We start from the raw sequence: 22,109 nt of genomic DNA, 5'->3' as shown, positions 1-22,109 counted from the left end.
TTTGGGGGGTTCCGGGGGTCTCCCCACGAGAAAAAAATATTACGATTTGGAATGGCTGAGATGAGTTTTACAATGTACAATGTATTTTGCTGATTTTAAAGAGTTCTTAACACGGTAATTTTTCGATTTAAAGTTACCTGCATTTAGAAATGATAATTGTGAGTTCGTCATGTCATTATGCAACCCTGCTCTCGATCTGAACATACCGGATTCACACCATCGGCACATTGTTGTGTAACTCAAAGTAATAATGAATTGAAGACATATAAACAAATTAATCTTTTAAGAAGCATTCTTATAAATAGTATAATTCCTTAATGGACATTTTTAGTCTAGTTCGTGTGTATTGAATTTTCATTATTAAAGGTTTGAAAATTACGTGCTTAAACGTTTTAGGAAACGCAGCGGAAAATTTAATTTAAGTACAAAAATGTTCTATCTATCTTGTTTTGAGTCAAAATTACGAAACGTTTTAACGTGAAAATAACCGACTCCATGGATAATTCAAAAGCGTATGCATATGCATGTGCGGCTGAGTTTAACTATATATTATATATATGGGACAAGGAAGTAATTCCAACCGTGTGGACAAAACAAAATTGTCAAATTTTCGAGGCGATCTGTCCCTTTTTCAAGACATACAAAACGAACACGATTACATAATAAGATACAAACAGTAATGCGGGACAAAGTAGACAATTATATATATGCGAAAAAACGGAAAAGGAGCCACGGTAGATATAGAAAGATGATTTTCCTCCGATCACTTCGGTTTTTCACCCACCATAAAAATAAGAACCACATCGCAGTTTTTAAAAGGACGTAAGCAAGATTAGCCTAAACCGAAACGGAAATAGCCTATATATAGAGAGAGAGTTGTTGAGTGTAATGGATAGTTTAGTATGTAGACTGACTTTGTGGGCTACCATACATGGGAAGACTTTCCTTTCGCTGTAAAGACTACATAGTGTATGCATGTGCTGACGATAAAGATGGGCACTGGCGGACGTACTGACCACATAACACTATCTATACAACTATGGGTGTTTCTAATTACGACCACACTAAAGGTGTATACAGGTATGTATACCGTATGCCTTCTGTAATTGTACACAAGATCTACATGTAATACTAACAAGATTATGTCCTCCTTGTCTGAGTCATGTCGACGCTTAGCCAAGCCCCTCGTGCTGTTTATACTATACATATCTATGATTTTATATATCTGTGTAAGTTGTGTATACTGAGTATACATTTATAAAATACATATTGACATATATAGTTTGTTTATAAAGTTGTTCAATAATCGTCGAGTGTACGTATTACAGCAGCAAACGACCTTTTGGGATCTACATGTATTCACTGGTATACCATCACTTACATCAGGAAGTGTTATAATGTGGAGCGAACTTCTTTTTATTAGCTGACTGTTAAAAAGTCTGCAAGTACTCTACTTTTTTTTTAAAACGAGTCAAATAGATATCACATGTCAGCTAGGAAAGTTATAAATGGCTATATAATTTATGATATAGGTTACTGAAGATGGATACAGTATATGTCTCGGGGCTCTTCGTTTCGTTATCCCCACAATCAGGGAACCGCAACGGAGGACTGGCGGTGTGAAACGATACATTATAAGAAATTACCAATGTAGGATGATATATACAATAGACAGATATTAGATATAGTATAGATATGTAGATTACAGCTACAGTTTACATGTTATCTGGACCTGTGCTACTGACCAGGAAATCATTACCTCTGTATCACCCCGTATCACAGAGGATATGTCAACATTCCTTTAAGGCTCACATTCTAAAGACTTATATAAGCATATATCCTTACTTAGATCAAGTACGTATTCCTCAACCGAAAACAACGTTTTGTGATAGAATTAGAATATTCAAACACAGGTAGCTAATCAGTTTGTGGCGAAATGACTACACAAATAATACACTACTGTATCAAAGATCTGGTAAATCTAAACGTGAAATATATAGGATATTCATTCAATAATAAATAGGTGTTTGGTTTTGTTTACTTGACAATTTACGTTCTTGTACTGCTAAACAGTATACCATATCGGCTAATTAGACCTTTACAATGTTGATTTACTACGTACGTATTTGATAAATATCTTCAAACTTTTTTTCTTTTGTAAACTTGAACAATTTTTTCAGTTTTAAAACTTGATTGTATTTAAATGACTAAAACAAATTACATAAATAGTTTAAAGAGGACAATTTTATTAATTAAAACTATTGTCATGTTGTCTCATTACATTTTACATTTAATTATATATTCAAACTTAACTATACGCAAAATCGTTTAAAAGATATATAGTGTACATGTAGTTACATTAATTCAAGCTAGATTATAGGTTTTACCAGGCATACATGTAGTATATTATCGAACGTATCTTTCAGGGTCCGTAAATCAACAAAAGAAAATTAGTGTACATATATTATAAAAAGTTATCAACTTTCCCCTAATTACACACCAAAAAAGTCCCGGGTTCAAAAGAAATTAATGATTAAAAGTTCGATATTCAGAGTGTTTGAATATGCATACCGCGACATTTTCAATGCTTAGACGATCACGTGACTTTCCAGACCAAACGAAATGGCGTGCCCAGTTATAAGTGTGTAGTTCATGTTAGCAGAAGAACTTGTTACTTATCATGAACATGTGAATGTTTTGTTATGTGATGAAGTTAAAGAGTCCCCCAGAACAATATAGATACATTATTGTCCTGTACACATACTTCCATTCGGTCATTTTGAGTGTTTACAATACGGCGATCGGTTGACAACGCTTTGCCTAATTTCAGGGAGCCACCGGAGGGATTTTTGTCGGAACGGTATTGATATACCTTATATAAAAATAATGGTATCGATAAATAAATAATGAAATAGACAAGATACATCGTACTAGACAGAGACAAAAATGGTTATCTACATGTAAATCTCTGATGATACTTTTTAAATAAATATCTCAGACGATATTTAACTTGCCTTGGATAACCATTTATTTTATAAAGGTCGAAATGAAATACAATAAGAAATCAAGTAAAATAAGCACGGAGAGCAAACTTGACATTATATGCATTTTTGTTCAAAGTCATATGTGTATACATGTATACATATCAATGTGTGATAAAAAAAAAATCACCATGTACCGCCATAAACGAGTATAAAACTTTATACATGTATGTATATTGCTGATATTTATGTTGGAAAAGATCCATATTCGTTGAAAACATGATGATAAATTTCTGGTGAATCTATAAACATTTGGTTATATGATTTCAAGGATTACAGAAAATTAAGAAAAAAAAACAAAAAAGAAAGAAAGGGGTTGAGGTTGAAATAAGACCTGTTTAGTGTGTGTTATAAGTTCTGAATGTCTAATATGCAATTATGTATACAATTTCTGTGTAGATAATGAAGACAGCTCTCTTGGTTTAATTTGTGATGTACATGTACACAAAAAAACAACTACATGTACATAAAGTTTGCCAATGAACCATATAGCTATCATATCATATGACGTTCAGAATTTGCCTCTGAATCAAATGAATGGAAACATGTATATGATGAAAGACCTAGGTGTTTCTTATACAATCATATACATTGTATAATGTACATGTACACATATTATGCATTGAATTTTAAGTCAATAAAAAATGACTGGAGTTCAAAATAGCATATAGTAGTAAATAAGCTGACCATAGCATGTGATTCTCATGTCATTAGAGTAATTGCAGTAAAATTCATTTTTAGTATGTATATAGTTTAACCTGACGGAAAATCTAACTTTATTAGATTATTTTGTTAGTTTATTTTTTATATATTCAAGCAATCATAATTCCTTTAGTGTGATATTGCTTCAAACACTAAGTGGAGTTGCTAAGAGCTTTTACCTGTAGACCTTGATTGACCTGGACTAATTAAAGTTAATCAAAACTTTGCAACTTAAAAATAGTTAATAATGAAAAATGCAATTTAACAACAGGCACCACAGGCTATGGTCTCTACAGATATATGGATATTCTTATATATGTGCAATATGTGTATTACACAACAATTTTTATTACACATAGGGATATCTGTATATCTATAGAGCCAAAATCTTGAGATTTGATACTGACTTTTGACCCAAAAAACCTTTGATCTAGCCACAGTCTTGTTTGCTATTTATTTTCTGTATTTGAACATTTCTAAATATATAATGAACACTACATAATTAAACAACTCAGACAAATGACATATATTATTTTAATTGGTTTATTGTTCATAAATTATTCAAAAGTTATACATACAAGGTATGTAAACATGCAATAATCCTTATTGTGTGAAGAAGAAATAACTTATTAAAAAATATCCTGGAAATGTACTTCAAGTTTGAATCTGTCCTTCCTTATTGAAAATCATATATATAAATCTTTCTGGTTCATAATGGGTACATTACAAACAGACTTTATCTTTTACTGTCAGTTTTGATCTCAGAGATACATGTAGTTGTTTTTCCCTTTTCATTTTGGGCGAGCTGCCATCACATATTTCACTTCTGTCATCTGGTGGAAGGTCCCATACATTCTATAAAGAAAATATGGAGTAAATGTCAGTTAATGTACAGAGATAAATACTGTATATACATGTATGTAAATAATCTTCCAGTGTAAGCCTACATGTAAAACAAACTAGTTCCATTTTTTTTCCTGTCAAACACAAATTTATAACAATTACACATCTTTTGAACACAAGTTTATCAAAATCAAACCTTACTAGATACTACTGAGTCATTTCTTAAATTACAGAGGTCAAGGCATTTATGTGAAGAATAATGGTACTAATAGTACTAGTGCCAGAATTTATGTAGCCTAAATGTATTGGACATAATATATATAACATATTGTTAAAAGTCAATTACTATTCCTTACTTACACCACTTGTGATTTTTATATAATTAAGACCAGCAGAGTCTAAAATAAAATTTTGCATATTTATATCTTTGCACCTCTTAACTTTCTAGACTTGTAATTTGGGGAAAGTTCGTAACTTTTTAGGGCTATTACACCATATCTTACCATTGTTTGTTTTACGGACCCTGAAAGATACGGATTATGCGGCTACCTCCTTTTCTATACTAGATCTGTTGGACTCGTATATGAGCCAGGATGTTAGTTAAATAAAAAAATTTTGATTGAAGGTAAAACAATTCACGACCAACTGAGGGCAGAATTAGTGTCAGAGTGGCGAAATACATATACAATACATGTAGCTAGCTACAAATGTATAAATGTAGGTTTCGGGTGGGGCTGGGATGGGGTATAAGGGAGCCTAAGGGGTATTACATTTTATGTATCTCGAAGGATGTTTGGAATACACATATATACAAGTACATGTATACATGTAGTATAAATTTAACTATAGAACATAATTAATAAACCACTCTCCTTCTTCTCAAAAAAGATAAATAAAATAAAAACAAGATACAAAACAATGTGTATACATTATCTTCATTTTGAGAAAGGAAATTTGGGGTCAATTTCGTGACACAAAATTGAATTCTGTCGTTACAAAAGCACTTTCGTCTTACAAAAAAAAGTTGTTATAATAACTTCATTTCCGTTACGACAAAAATAAATTTTGTTAAACAAAATCATCTTTCAGTGGACAAATGACAAATTTCATTTTTGTGGACAGAATTCATTTTCGTCTCGACAGAATTCATTTTCGTCAGTTAAGTATGCATGTAAGCTGCTTATGACAATTCATGTGCATTTCATTGAAAGACTATTTTCCATAGAGTATCCATTTCTGTATGTACGTAATTGGCCTGTTCTTGATATCGTAACCACTATTAAACACGTAGCTAGTCAAGCTCGCAAGGCCGTTTTTGCCTTGCGGGCAAAGTGCAATCAAGTAAATTTCAATATTAAAACTTTATTACATTTATTTGATACATATATTGTTAGCATCCTTCATTATGCTTGTGAAACATGGGCGGGATTTAAAGCTGATGAAGTTGAAAAGGTTCATTTAGAATTTTGTAAAAATATTTTATGTGTAAAAAAATCAACTTGTAATGCAATGGTTTATTATGAACTTGGTCGTTTTCCTTTGGTAAATCAACAAATCTTCAAAGCCTTCAAGTATTGGTTTAAACTATTGAATAGTAATAACTGTATTTTGAAGGAAATATATCAGTTCTTTTTTAAGGAAACTGAAAAAGTACTTCCAAAACATAATTTTTTAGTATTTATTAAACAGAAACTATCTGAACTTGGGTTAGGTTATATATGGTTAAGGCAGTCTCCTGCTGATATCATTTTACTTCCGTTAATTAAACAACGAATTGATGATCAGGCTAAACAACTGTTGTTGGCATCAATAAGCACTTCCAGTAAATGTGATCTCTTTAGATATCTAGTAGATGACGTAACATTACAATTTTATTTAACGAAGTCTCTTTCAAAACAACGTAGAATTTCTGTATCCAAACTCCGTCTTTCAGCTCATAATCTTGCAATCGAGACAGGTAGATATAGAAAGGTTGAAATGAAATAATAGATTATGTAGAAACTGTGAACTCTTCGAAATAGAAGATGAATATCATTTTTTATTTATTTGTCCAAAATTTTCAGATATTCGGAGAAAATATATTAAAAACTATTTTTGGGTAAAGCCATCTGTTTACAAAGTTATTGAATTGCTAAATACACATAACATAAAAGATCTTAATTTATTAGGCAAGTACATAATTGAGGCAAACAACAGCAGAATCACTTAATCACATATGTGCATTTCAATTGGTCTATGCTAATTTAATGTTTACCCTTGTTGATTGTATATATGTATATTTTATGTTAATATTCCAATAAGTTGTATACTTACGGAAATAAAGAATTTCGAACCTCCCTCCCCTTCTACTAGCCCTAATAAATGATATTTCAAAGCATGCGCCTTTCACAACACAAGAAGTCGTGACATAATCTGCTGATTAAAGTATATTAAACAAACACAGGTGCTTCCTCCAAACGATCTTGCAGCTTATCCATTATCAGTGGCGTAGGAAGATGAAATGTAATGGGGGGGGGGGGGGGGGGGGGGGGGGGGGGGGGCAAAGGTCCTCACTATTTAGAATGGCTGAGATGAGTTTTCCGATGCATTTTGTTGAATTTGCGAGCGCCGTAGGCGTGAGATTTTCGTGTTGGGGGGGGGGTTGTCACCGGGAAAAAAAGTAACGATTTAGAATGGATGAGATGAGTTTTATGATGTGTTTTGTTGAATTTGCGAGCGCCGTAGGCGCGATATTTTCGTGTTTGGTGGGGGTGGGGGGGGGGGGGGGGGGGGGGGGTTGTCCGGGGGGTCTCCCCCGGAAAATTTTTTTACTATTTAGAATGGCTGAGATTAGTTTTTAGTTTTACCATGTATTTTGTTGAATTTGCCGTAGGCGCGAGATTTTGGTTTTTGTGGGGTCCGGGCGTCTTCCCTGAGAAAAAAATATTACGATTTTGTATTTTGATGATTTTTAAGCGTTCTTATCATGGTAATTTTTCTATCTAAAGTTACCTGCATTTAGAAATGATAATTGTGAGTGTCGTCTTACCATTATGCAACCCAGCTCGATCTGAGCATACCGGATTCACACCATTGGCACATTGTTGTGTAACTCAAAATAATAATTAACTGATTGTCTTGCTAAGACATATAAAAAAAAAATCTTTTAAGAAGCATTTATTGAAATAGTATTAGCCCTTGATGGACATTTTAGTCTAGTTCGTGTGTATTGAATTTTCATTTTTAAAGGTTTGAACATTACGCGCTTGAACGTTTTAGGAAACGCGCCGCGCAGCGAAAATTTTTCTAAAATGAAGTTCAAAAATGTGCAGGAGGACCCTTTTTTCTTTTAAATGTGCATTTTTAGAACATTTCACTCGGCGAAAATGGGGGGGGGGGGCAAAAAGATATGTTTGCTCCCTCCTGTCCTGGGGAACGGGGAGGGGGGGACAATTGCCCCCCCCCCTGCCCCCCTCCCCCCTGCTTCCTACGCCCCTTTCTACGCCCCTGATTATATAATGCTACACACCAACGGTCACTATATCCAATGAGAGGCCACGTCACAAAATCGTGATGAGGCAGTTCATTTACATATATCTATATTTAGATTCAGTGACAAAATAGACTTTTGTGACACAAAATTAAACTTTCTGTTCAAATTTCATTTTTGTCTGACAAAACTCTATTTCGCCAACAAAAATGAATTTTGTCATGACAGAATTGAATTTTGTGGAGACAAAAATGATTTTCGTGTGCTAAAATATAATTTTGTAAGACGAAAATGATTTCGTTATGTACACAAAATTGATTTTGATTACAAAAAGATAAAGTCCCAATCGGCGCCCCTTACTACTAGTCTACAAAATTTCGAACATGAAAATGGATTATTTTGAAGTTCCACTTCGATAACAATCATATGCGCTGTATACGCATCCGGTGATGCTTTGCAAACCAAATGACGGTAAAAAAAATAATTCACTTTTGCATTTCTTTATATTTCTGTTGTTGTTCTTACTGGTCGACAACAGATCAAATAACTGATTACGAATATTAATTTGTTGCCGGGAAACATTTTTGCTGCGTGAAGCCAAATATGAAAAATGCAGAAAAATTGCCATTTTTGAGCATAAATCTTATGTTTTCATTTCCTGCGTACAAATCACTACATATATTGGATTATTTTGTCCAGATATATATTTGTTGTTATATTGCGGTCATTTTGATACCTCATTTGTATACTTCAGTTGAAAAATGTCAATGTTATGACTATTTTTCACTATTTAGTGAAATTCGAGATGGCCGCCATTTTGATGACGTCATAACCAGAACTTATACAATGTTAACATTGGTTTTTGTTGTTGTTATTATTTATACTGATTGATAAGTGGTCAAAAAATGGATAAGAAATAATAGATAGCTGTTGAAAAACATTTTTGCTGCGTCAAGTCAGAAAAATTTGCTAAAAAATTATCATTTTTGAGCTTAAAATATCATTTTTTCATTTCCTGAGTGAAAATCACTACATGTATTGGATTATTTGGTACTGATATGTATTTGTTGTTCTATTGTGGTCATTTTGATACCTCATTTGTCTATTTCGGTTGAAAACTGTCAATGCTATAAATATTTTTCATTTTTTAGTGAAATTCGAGATGGCGGCCATCTTGATGACGTCATAACCGGAAGTTCAACCCCATTTATGCAATGTTAACATTTTGATTTGTAATCAGTGGGTCATAAAAGTTAAGAAAAATATTGGTTCGGAGGTTGGGGGGGGGGTGCATGTAGGACCCCCTTAGCCCGTGGCCTATTACCTGTGACCCCTGACACTGATCATCATCTCAGGTAAGGTGTCGCCTTCTTAGGTGGTGGAATGGGGAAAGAGGGAGGAAAGGGTCCTAGGCCTAGTGACCATAACGACAGATATGTGTGCTTGAGTTAACAGTACACAAGCTAAGTCATTTACTCACGTTCAATGTTACAGTAAATGTATATCAGTGTATGTGACAGACTTTTGTACCAATTACATTGAGTATATCCAACACATCAACTTTACATGTACAAACATCTACGCACAGCTGTGCGGTACGCATCGCACACCACATAGATGTGCGCACTATGTGCGTACAAAGTTTTTTGTACGTTGTGACATGTGTTGTCGCACAACTGTATTGTTTTTACCATTTTATATTTTTTCTCGTTTTTACTTTTTTGATCTTTTTTATCTCTTTTTTATTTTATAAAATTCATTTTTCATTTTTTTCTCTTCGTTTCTTCACCAATTTATCCACAAAGCATGTGATGTACCTCAACCGAAGATTCTTCATAAGGAGGAATGCGACTGTTATAACAACGGAAGTGACGTCATGATCACGTGTTACTCTGAAGTAAAGTGCTTCAATCCGAATGATCCGACATTTATGTATCGCGTTGGGTGGATTGGCTTTATAGACAACAATGATACCAATGTGTTTCACCATTTATCGGAAGACACACGATACCAGGACGAAAAACGCACCAAGAACCACGAGTGAGTAAGTTTATCAGGACGATATGTGCACTAAGAACCACGAGTGAGTAAATTTATCAGAGCAACATGCGCACTAAGAACCACGAGTGAGTAAGTTTCTCAGGACGATATGCGCACTAAGAACCACCAGTAAGTTTATCAGGACGATATGTGCACTAAGAACCACGAGTGAGTAAGTATATTTGGACGACATACGCACAAAAAACCAAGAGTGAGTAAGTTTATCGGGACGACATGCGCACCAAGAACCACGACTGAGTAAGTTTATCAGGACGATTTGCGCACTAAGAACCACGAGTGGGTAAGTTTACCAGGACGATTTGCGCACTTAGAACCACGAGTGAGTAAGTTTATCAGGACGATTTGCGCACTTAGAACCACGAGTGAGTAAGTTAATCAGGACGATTTGCGCACTAAGAATCACGAGTGGGTAAGTTTATCAGAACGATTTGCGCACTTAGAACCAGGAATGAGTACGTTTATCAGGACGATTTGCGCACTTAGAACCACGAGTGAGTAAGTTTATTGGGACGACATACGCACAAAAAACCAAGAGTGAGTAAGTTTATTGGGACGACATGCGCACCAAGAACCACGACTGAGTAAGTTTATCGGGACGACATGCGCACCAAGAACCACGACTGAGTAAGTTTATCAGGACGATTTGCGCACTAAGAACCACGAGTGGGTAAGTTTACCAGGACGATTTGCGCACTTAGAACCACGACTGAGTAAGTTTATCAGGACGACATGCGCACCAAGAACCACGAGTAAGTAAGTTAATCAGGACGATTTGCGCACTAAGAATCACGAGTGGGTAAGTTTATCAGAACGATTTGCGCACTTAGAACCAGGAATGAGTACGTTTATCAGGACGATTTGCGCACTTAGAACCACGAGTGAGTATGTTTATCAGGACGATTTGCGCACTAAGAACCACGAGTGAGTAAGTTTATTGGGACGACATACGCACAAAAAACCAAGAGTGAGTAAGTTTATCGGGACGACATGCGCACCAAGAACCACGACTGAGTAAGTTTATCAGGACGATTTGCGCACTAAGAACCACGAGTGGGTAAGTTTACCAGGACGATTTGCGCACTTAGAACCACGAGTGAGTAAGTTTATCAGGACGACATGCGCACCAAGAACAACGAGTAAGTAAGTTAATCAGGACGATTTGCGCACTAAGAACCACGAGTGGGTAAGTTTACAGGACGATTTGCGCACTTAGAACCAACGAGTGAGTAAGTTTATCAGGAGACGATTTGCGCACTTAAGAACCACGAGTGAGTAAGTTAATCAGGGACGACATGCGCACAAAAAACCAGAGTGAGTAAGTTTATTGGGACGATATGCGCACCAAGAACCACGACTGAGTAAGTTTATCAGGACGATTTGCGCACTAAGAACCACGAGTGAGTAAGTTTATCAGGACGATTTGCGCACTTAAAACCAGGAGTGAGTAAGTTTATCAGGACGACATGCGCACAAAGAACCACGAGTGAGTAAGTTTATCAGGACGATTTGCGCACTTAGAAACCACGAGTGAGTAAGTTTATCGGTACGACATGTGCACAAAGAACCACGAGTGAGTAAGTTTATCAGGACGACATGCGCACCAAGAACCAAGAGTGAGTAAGTTTATCGGACGACATGTGCACAAAGAACCACGAGTGAGTAAGTTTATCAGGACGACATGTGCACACAAAGAACCACGGAGTGAGTAAGTTTATCACGACGATATGCGCACAAAGAACCATGAGTAAAGAACCATGCGCAGTGAGTGAGTAAGTTTATCAGGACGATATGCGCACAAAGAACCACGATGAGTAAGTTTATCAGGACGATTTGCGCACTTAGAACCACGACTGAGTAAGTTTATCAGGACGACATGCGCACCAAGAACCACGAGTGAGTAAGTTTATCAGGACGACATGCGCACCAAAGAACCACGAGTGAGTAAGTTTATCAGACGATTGCGCACTTAGAACCAGAGTGAGTAAGTTTATCAGACGATGCGCACAAGAACCACGAGTGAGTAGTTTATCGAACATGAGTAGTTTATCAGGACGACATGCGCACAAAAACCAGAGTGAGTAAGTTTATCAGGACGACATGCGCACCAAGAACCACGAGTGAGTAAGTTTATCAGGACGATTGCGCACTAAGAACCACGAGTGGTAAGTTTATCAGGACGATTTGCGCACTTAGAACCACGACTGAGTAAGTTTATCAGGACGACATGCGCACCAAGAACAACGAGTAAGTAAGTTAATCAGGACGATTTGCGCACTAAGAATCACGAGTGGGTAAGTTTATCAGAACGATTTGCGCACTTAGAACCAGGAATGAGTACGTTTATCAGGACGATTTGCGCACTTAGAACCACGAGTGAGTAAGTTTATTGGGACGACATACGCACAAAAAACCAAGAGTGAGTAAGTTTATTGGGACGACATGCGCACCAAGAACCACGACTGAGTAAGTTTATCAGGACGATTTGCGCACTAAGAACCACGAGTGGGTAAGTTTATCAGGACGATTTGCGCACTTAGAACCAGGAGTGAGTAAGTTTATCAGGACGACATACGCACAAAGAACCACGAGTGAGTAAGTTTATCAGGACGATTTGCGCACTTAGAACCACGACTGAGTAAGTTTATCGGTACGACATGTGCACAAATAACCACGAGTGAGTAAGTTTATCAGGACGACATACGCACAAAGAACCAAGAGTGAGTAAGTTTATCGGTACGACATGTGCACAAAGAACCACGAGTAAGTAAGTTAATCAGGACGACATGTGCACAAAGAACCAGGAGTGAGTAAGTTTATCACGACGATATGCGCACCAAGAACCATGAGTGAGTAAGTTAATCAGGACGATATGCGCACCAAGAACCACGACTGAGTAAGTTTATCGGTACGACATGTGCACAAAGAACCATGAGTGAGTAAGTTTATCAGGACGACATGTGCACAAAGAACCATGAGTGAGTAAGTTTATCAGGACGACATGCGCACCAAGAACCACGAGTGAGTAAGTTTATCAGGACGATTTGCGCACTTAGAACCACGAGTGAGTAAGTTTATCAGGACGATTTGCGCACTAAGAACCACGAGTGAGTAAGTTTATCAGGACGACATGCGCACTTAGAACCACGAGTGAGTAAGTTTATCAGGACGATTTGCGCACTTAGAACCACGAGTGAGTAAGTTTATCAGGACGATTTGCGCACTTAGAACCACGACTGAGTAAGTTTATCGGTACGACATGTGCACAAATAACCACGAGTGAGTAAGTTTATCAGAACGATTTGCGCACTTAGAACCAGGAATGAGTACGTTTATCAGGACGATTTGCGCACTTAGAACCACGAGTGAGTCAATTAATCGGGACGACATTTGCACAAAGAACCACGAGTGGGTAAGTTTATCAGGACGACATGCGCACTAAGAACCACGAGTGTGTAAGTTTATTAGGACGATATGTGCACTAAGAACCACGAGTGAGTAAGTTTATCGGGACGATATGCGCACCAAGAACCAAGAGTGAGTAAGTTTATTAGGACGATATGCGCACCAATAACCACGAGTGAGTAAGTTTATCAGGACGATATGCGCACCAAGAACCACGAGTGAGTAAGTTTATCAGGATGATTTGCGCACTAAGAACCACGAGTGGGTAAGTTTACCAGGACGATATGCGCACCAATAACCACGAGTGAGTAAGTTTATCAGGACGACATGCTCACTAAGAAACATGAGTGAGTAAGTTTTTCAGGACAATATGAACACAAAGAACCATGAGTAAGTAAGTTTATAAGGACGACATGTGCACTAAGAACCAGGAGTGAGTAAGTTTTTCAGGACGACATGCGCATTAAGAACCAGGAGTGAGTAAGTTTATTAGGACGACATACGCACAAAGAACCAAGAGTGAGTAAGTTTATCAGGACGATATGCGCACCAAGAACCAGGAGTGAGTAAGTTTATCAGGACGATATGCGCACCAAGAACCAGGAGTGAGTAAGTTTTTCAGGACGACATACGCACAAAGAACCAAGAGTGAGTAAGTTTATCAGGACGACATGCGCACCAAGAACCCTGAGTGAGTAAGTTTATCAGGATGATTTGCGCACAAAGAACCATGAGTAAGTAAGTTTATCAGGACGATATGCCCACCAAGAACCACGACTGAGTAAGTTTATCGGTACGACATGTGCACAAAGAACCACGAGTGAGTAAGTTAATCAGGACGATATGCGCACCAAGAACCAAGACTGAGTAAGTTTATCGGTACGACATGTGCACAAAGAACCATGAGTAATAAGTTTATCAGGACGATATGCGCACCAAGAACCACGACTGAGTAAGTTTATCGGTACGACATGTGCACAAAGAACCACGAGTGAGTAAGTTTATCAGGACGATATGCGCACCAAGAACCAAGAGTGAGTAAGTTTATTAGGACGATATGCGCACCAATAACCACGAGTGAGTAAGTTTATCAGGACGATATGCGCACCAAGAACCACGAGTGAGTAAGTTTATCAGGACGATATGCGCACTAAAAACCACGAGTGAGTAAGTTTATCAGGACGATATGCGCACTAACAACCACGAGTGAGTAAGTTTATCACGACGATATGCGCACCAAGAACCACGAGTGAGAAAGTATCAGGACGACATGCGCACCAAGAACCATGAGTGAGTAAGTTTTTCAGGACGACATGCGCACCAAGAACCATGAGTAAGTAAGTTTATCAGGATGATATGCGCACCTAGAACCACGAGTGAGTAAGTTTATCAGGATGATATGCGCACCTAGAACCACGAGTGAGTAAGTTTATCAGGACGATATGCGCACTAAGAACCACGAGTGAGTAAGTTTATCAGGACGATATGCGCACTAAGAACCACGAGTGAGTAAATTTATCACGACGATTTGCGCACTAAGAACCACGAGTGTGTAAGTTATCAGGACGATATGCGCACTAAGAACCACGAGTGAGTAAATTTATCACGACGATTTGCGCACTAAGAACCACGAGTGTGTAAGTTTATCAGGACGACATGCTCACTAAGACACATGAGTGAGTAAGTTTATCAGGACGATTTGCGCATTTAGAACCACGAATGAGTAAGTTTATCAGGACGATATGCGCACCAAGAACCAAGAGTGAGTAAGTTTATTAATGAGTAAGTTTATTAGGACGATATGCGCACCAAGAACCACGAGTGAGTAAGTTTATCAGGACGATGTGCGCACCAAGAACCACGAGTGAGTAAGTTTATTACGACGATGTGCGCACCAAGACCCACTAGAAAGTAAGTTTATCAGGACGATGTGCGCACCAAGACCCACGAATAGGTAAGTTGATCAAGACGATTTGCGCACTTAGAACCACGAGTGAGTAAGTTTATCAGGACGATATCTTATTGTTGTTTCCCGTAAAAACGTTTGATTTTAACAATGTGTGACTATAACGTACAATCCCTTTATCCAGTTGTCATTTATATACCGTATAGTGGGACATTTTTGCGGTTGCAATATTTGTCGATTTGACCATGAAAGTATGTAATATATTTTACATGATAATTTCTATTTACATGTATTTCTTACATGTATATATATATTTGTACTTTCTTTTAAAGTCACAACATGACCACGTTTATGGTTACCTTGACCATTCGGAACGTTTCTAGTGTAGACTATACAAGACAATTCATGTTCATGGTATTTACAGCATATACCGACATGGAACAGCTCCCTCCTCTCCACATCTGTAACTACACAGGTAAGTGCTGCTCTGTTAGTTGTTAGAAATTTAATACCTGGTTGATGTAATTGGCGGAGAATTGAACAAATATTCCATCGACCTACGGACAGTAAATGGCCAATACCAAAGCGGACAAACTCGTTACTGATAGTGTTTTGATCGATCACATTAAATTTACTTCGTTTCACTCCGTCAGTACTGTCGGATCGAGTTGTAACGAAGGGAAGTAACTCTGATAGTGCCCGATAATGGCGATTTTACTGTTAGAAAATAAAAAAAATTACTAAAACACAAGAACAATGATTACACCATATCATTTAAGAAGAGTTTTCTGTTAAATATGTGATTTTATTCAAAGTTCATTTTATCTTTAAACTTTTTTCTCTTCAAAGATATATGTTTTATCTGCTCACTGCTGTGTTTAAAGGATACTCATATTCAAGTTAGTAATGATTCATTTTAAGCAAAATTGTTTTCACTTACCAAAAATGAGTTCTTTTCATATCAAATGTGATCTTTTTGTGTAAACTATGGACATTTTTAATCAAGTATTGTCAAACTAGAAGTGTAGTCAAATCAGAAAATAAGTTGTGACTGTGTTTTACGCTTTAATAATCACCCATTACATATGATTTATCAGAGAGTTAACTCCCTTAGTAAGGGAGGTAACTCAGATAGATTAGAATGTTGTTCACGCTGCTGAACGCGTTCTGTAATGTTAATTTGTTTCAGAGAAAAGAGTGGTGACTGTAGATGCTCGATCTGATCTTCCATTGGTGATTGGTACAGTGGCCTCCCTTGTCGTCATAGCTGGTGTGTGCGCGTGTTGTTCGTGTATCAATTTACCGTTTGTGAAGTATGGTATCCTCAGATGTCGTGGACGAGACATCATACGTAAGCGACTTGGTAAGAACGACATTAATGGTTTAACTTATTATCAACAATCTACTATACTCGGCATGCAAGTTACGGTGATTTGAGTAATTTCCCGCTGTTTTGCTTTTTGAAACAAAACCACGATGTAGCTATGTAATGAAACTACAAAGAAAACCAAAAGAATATTGTGAATAGCAATATAGTGATTCATACGAAGGAATATTTTCTATTTTTTTCATCTAACATTTGGAATTTCTTAAAAACCTTGTTATCTACGGGATTTGTTTTATTTTGATGATTTTCATTTTACCTGTACCCAGACACTGAAAACCTGAGCTATGATACTGCACTCCTGTACGACACGGCCGCCAGGGAGGCGAACCTCATCGGGGATAGTCTATACAAAGAGCTGAAATCACGTCAATATGACGTGGCGAGTGCTGGTGACGTAATTGGTAAGATGTAGTTTTGAAATAATACTGATCGACTACTTGTTTCTTTTTTTTACGGTTTAATAAAACTACAAATTAAACCAAAGAATAACCATCCGATTCATATCCTTCAGAGGTTACCACCATTGTCGTTATATTCATATACAATGTAGTAACTATAATATATTGTACGTGATAGTAACCCCTGGAATATCAAGGATGTAGCGATGATACATTGTACGTGATAGTAACCCCTGCGGTATCGAGGTTGTAACGATAATACATTGTACGTGATAGTAACCCCTGGAGTATCGAGGTTGTAACGATAATACATTGTACGTGATAGTAACCCCTGGAATATCGAGGATGTAACGATGATTCATTGTATGTGATAGTTACCCCTGGAGTATCGAGGTTGTAACGATAATACATTGTACGTGATAGTAAACCATAGAGTATTGAGGATGTAACGACAATACATTGTACGCGATAGTAACCCCTGGAGTATCGAGGTTGTAACGATAATACATTGTACGTGATAGTAACCCCTGGAGTATTGAGGTTGTAACGATAATACATTGTACGTGATAGGTAACCCCTGGAGTATCGAGGATGTAACGATAATACATTGTTCATGATAGTAACCCCTGGAGTATTGAGAATGTGACGATGATACATTGTACTTGATAGTAACCCCTGGAGTATCGAGGTTATAACGATAATACATTGTACGTGATAGTAACCCCTGGAGTATCGAGGATGTAATGATAATACTTTGTACGCGATAGTAACCTCTGGTGTATCGAGGATGTAATGATATTACTTTGTACGTGATAGTAACCCCTTGAGTATCGAGGTTGTAACGATAATACATTGTACGTGATAGTAACCCCTGGAGTATTGAGGTTGTAACGATAATACATTGTACGTGATAGTAACCCCTGGAGTATTGAGGTTGTAACGATAATACATTGTACGTGATAGTAACCCCTGGAGTATCGAGGTTGTAACGATAATACATTGTACGTGATAGTAACCCCTGGAGTATTGAGGTTGTAACGATAATACATTGTACGTGATAGTAACCCCTGGAGTATCGAGGTTGTAATGATAATACTTTGTACGTGATAGTAACCCCTGGAGTATCGAGGTTGTAACGATAATACATTGTACGTGATAGTAACCCCTGGAGTATCGAGGATGTAACGATAATACATTGTACGTGATAGTAACCCCTGGAGTATCGAGGATGTAACGATAATACATTGTACTTGATAGTAACCCCTGGAGTATTGAGAATGTGACGATGATACATTGTACTTGATAGTAACCCCTGGAGTTTCGAGGTTGTAACGATAATACATTGTACGTGATAGTAACCCCTGGAGTATCGAGGTTGTAACGATAATACATTGTACGTGATAGTAACCCTTGGAGTATCGAGGTTGTAACGATAATACATTGTATGTGATAGTTACCCCTGGAGTATCGAGGATGTAACGATAATACATTGTACGTGATAGTAACCCCTTGAGTATCGAGGATGTAACGATAATACATTGTACGTGATAGTTACCACCGGAGTATCGAGAATGTAACGATAATACATTGTACGTGATAGTAACCCCTGGAGTATCAAGGATGTAACGATAATACATTGTACATGATAGTAACCCCTGGAGTATCGAGGATGTAACGATAATACATTGTACGTGATAGTAACCCCTGGAGTATCGAGGATGTAACGATAATACATTGTACGTGATAGTAACCCCTGGAGTATCGAGGATGTAACGATAATACATTGTACGTGATAGTAACCCCTAGAGTATCGAGGATGTAACGATAATACATTGTACGTGATAGTAACCCCTAGAGTATCGAGGATGTAACGATAATACATTGTACGCGATAGTAACCTCTGGTGTATCGAGTATGTAGTGATATTACTTTGTACGCGATAGTAACCCCTGGAGTATTGAGGTTGTAACGATAATACATTGTACGTGATAGTAACCCCTGGAGTATCGAGGTTGTAACGATAATACATTGTACGTGATAGTAACCCTTGGAGTATCGAGGATGTAACGATAATACATTTTTCTTGATAGTAACCCCTGGAGTATTGAGAATGTAACGATAATACATTGTACTTGGTAGTAACCCCTGGAGTATTGAGAATGTGACGATGATACATTGTACTTGATAGTAACCTCTGGAGTATCGAGGATGTAACGATAATACATTGTACGTGATAGTAACCCCTGGAGTATCGAGGATGTAACGATAATACATTGTACGTGATAGTAACCCCTGGAGTATCGAGGATGTAACGATAATACATTGTACGTGATAGTAACCCCTGGAGTATCGAGGATGTAACGATAATACATTGTACTTGATAGTAACCCCTGGAGTATCGAGGATGTAACGATTATACATTGTACTTGATAGTTACCCCTGGAGTATCGAGGATTTAATGATAATACATTATACGTGATAGTAACCCCTGGAGTATCGAGGATGTAACGATAATGCATTGTACGTGATAGCAACCCCTGGAGTATCGAGGATGTAACGATAATACATTGTACTTGATAGTTACCCCTGGAGTATCGAGGATGTAATGATAATGCATTGTACGTGATAGCAACCCCTGGAGTATCGAGGATGTAACGGTAATACATTGTACTTGATATTAACCCCTGGAATATCGAGGATGTAATGATTATACATTGTACGTGATAGTAACCCCTGGAGTATCGGGATGCAACTATAATGCATTGTTCGTGATAGTAACCCCTGGGGTATCGGGAATGCAACTATAATGCATTACTCGTGATAGTAACCACTTGAATATCGGGGATGACGGTGACTAGCTGATAAAGTCAATTTCAGTTCTTCACGGAAGAGTATTGATTTCGTGAACGTTTTTCGTACATTACTATGAACTTTCTTTCGTATTTCTTTCGTGGTACGCAATTTCCCGATTTCCAAACAAAACCATTACTTTCAAAAATTATAAATAAAAGAAAATTTAAATGCAATATATATAAAGTAGTTATTAATTTGCAGAAATAAGCTTTCGCTTTACTTTGATCGCGTAATTCACGAAATTTGCGAAAGATGGTTGGCGAAATTAAGTTTTACTAGTAAAATCATTTAAGCTTATAGTCTTTTGATGCGACCTATAGAAAAACGAAACTCATTGGTTTAGGAGCAAACTTTGAACGAAAATATATTACAAATTTCCCACAGCTTTCGATAACTTCCCATGGTTAATCTGTTACTAGAATTAACATTACAAACTTAATGATAATTGCTGTACTTTTAGGGTTCTTAGTGCATGATTCATGTATGAGTGTGATGGTTGTTGCATGTGAGTTGTACAACTTTCTATATTTTATTGAAGGCAATACTTTATTGACGCGAATCAAAATGATCGCTACCTAAACATGATTGAAATGATGTTTTGCTGTTACAGGGAGCAGATTTAATGAGCTACAGCTGATACCAGCAAGTGCTACTGTGATTTATATTATCACGGCAGACTCCAACACGGACCAATTGCTGAATATAGCAAGGGATGTAGCTTCTAAATATAAAGCATCTCGAGAACAAATTCTCGTGTATACCAATCACGTGCCTGCAGAATTCAAACAGTACAAACTTTTGCATCTCCCCTGGCCTGACGACAAAAGGAAGAAAAAATCCCGTGACGATCAGGAACATTACAGAGTAGTGTCAACTACTGAACCAGGGGCTGGTCTGAACCGGAAGTCGAGTGTTGTTATGGAAATAAATTCAGAAAAACATTCGAACGAAAAAGAGGCTGTCAATACAAGTATTTACAGAACATGGAAGCAGAAGAAATTTTACATGGCTGTATATTTAGGTCTTTCCGAAGCCTTCCGAAAGAGTGATGTGAAAGCTGACCACATAATTAATGAAGTTCCACGGCAGCATTGTAATGTGTAAATTTATTGAAGTTCCACGGCAGCATTGTAATGTGTAAAGTTATTCACATAATTAATGAAGTTCCACGGCAGCATTGTAATGTGTAAATTTATTGAAGTTCCACGGCAGCATTGTAATGTGTAAAGTTATTCTACTATAAACACTAATTGTCCTTATGATGCTTTATGAAGAGGAACAAAAGCGATAGATATATGTTAAGCGTTTTCTCCACACAACAACAAAGTCTTCAGGGTATATGTAATTAAGTGAGAGGCACGACGATGGTTTGTATTTGTGTTTGAGTCTTTACCCAGATTTGACCTAAATAGATGGAGTTGTTTTAGAAACAGTACGTAGGCTTAATGCTCCGAAGCTTCTGGGCGCAAACTCAAAAATCTAGCATATTAGAAACGTTCAAATAGTGGGGTTCGGATATGTGTAATCTTGGATAATATTTATGTTTATTTAGACATTTCATTTAATGTATCTTATCAAGAATTAAATAAGAACAACATAACAATTAAGATAGAATTATTTAATGAATTAACTATCATACAAAATGAAATTCTCAACAACAACGACGAAGAAATATTTTAAACATTTTTATGTAGATGCCTAAATTATGTCATGCGTTGAGCCTTAATAAGGAATACTAAGTGATAATTTTCTGGGATAATAAATCATTTTGTATAAATCATAAATAAGCCATAAAATAAAAACATGAAACATAAGAAAAGAACCCACAACATGTGTTTGCCTATTAACATAGTTTGTCAACTACTTATTGCAGAGAATGTATGATAAATATATATATACTATTTAGCACTATGTTACAGTTATTTACGATAAAATAGAGTGTCAACATTTAACAAAAATATACATGGATAAACATATTCCATACGGAATGATTAATCACATTATTTATGTAACTTGAAAACCTCCATAGAATAAAGACACAATATCA

At 36.9% G+C, this 22,109-nt stretch overlaps 1 protein-coding gene across 1 annotated transcript; it reads left to right on the top strand.

The window, feature by feature from the left end:
- Nucleotides 1-858: 858 nt before the first annotated feature.
- On the top strand, nt 859-21,209 carry LOC138307896 (uncharacterized). The gene is made up of 6 exons (XM_069248823.1): nt 859-1,080; nt 9,861-10,095; nt 15,757-15,899; nt 16,614-16,787; nt 17,078-17,212; nt 20,673-21,209. Exons 1-6 carry the CDS (start codon nt 972-974, stop codon nt 21,164-21,166), a joined length of 1,290 nt encoding a protein of 429 aa, XP_069104924.1. The 5' UTR covers nt 859-971; the 3' UTR covers nt 21,167-21,209.
- Nucleotides 21,210-22,109: the final 900 nt, after the last annotated feature.

The sequence above is a fragment of the Argopecten irradians genome, chromosome 14 (genome assembly GCF_041381155.1).
Source record: "Argopecten irradians isolate NY chromosome 14, Ai_NY, whole genome shotgun sequence".
NCBI lineage: Eukaryota > Metazoa > Mollusca > Bivalvia > Pectinida > Pectinidae > Argopecten > Argopecten irradians.
This window is presented reverse-complemented; position numbering and strand designations above follow the sequence as displayed.

Coding starts and splice junctions, on each gene's coding strand:
- LOC138307896 (XM_069248823.1), top strand. CDS start 972: ATGCATGTGCTGACGATAAAGATGGGCACTGGCGGACGTACTGACCAC. Junction 16,788..17,077: donor CATCATACGTAAGCGACTTG/GTAAGAACGACA, acceptor ACCTGTACCCAG/ACACTGAAAACCTGAGCTAT. Junction 17,213..20,672: donor GAGTGCTGGTGACGTAATTG/GTAAGATGTAGT, acceptor TTGCTGTTACAG/GGAGCAGATTTAATGAGCTA.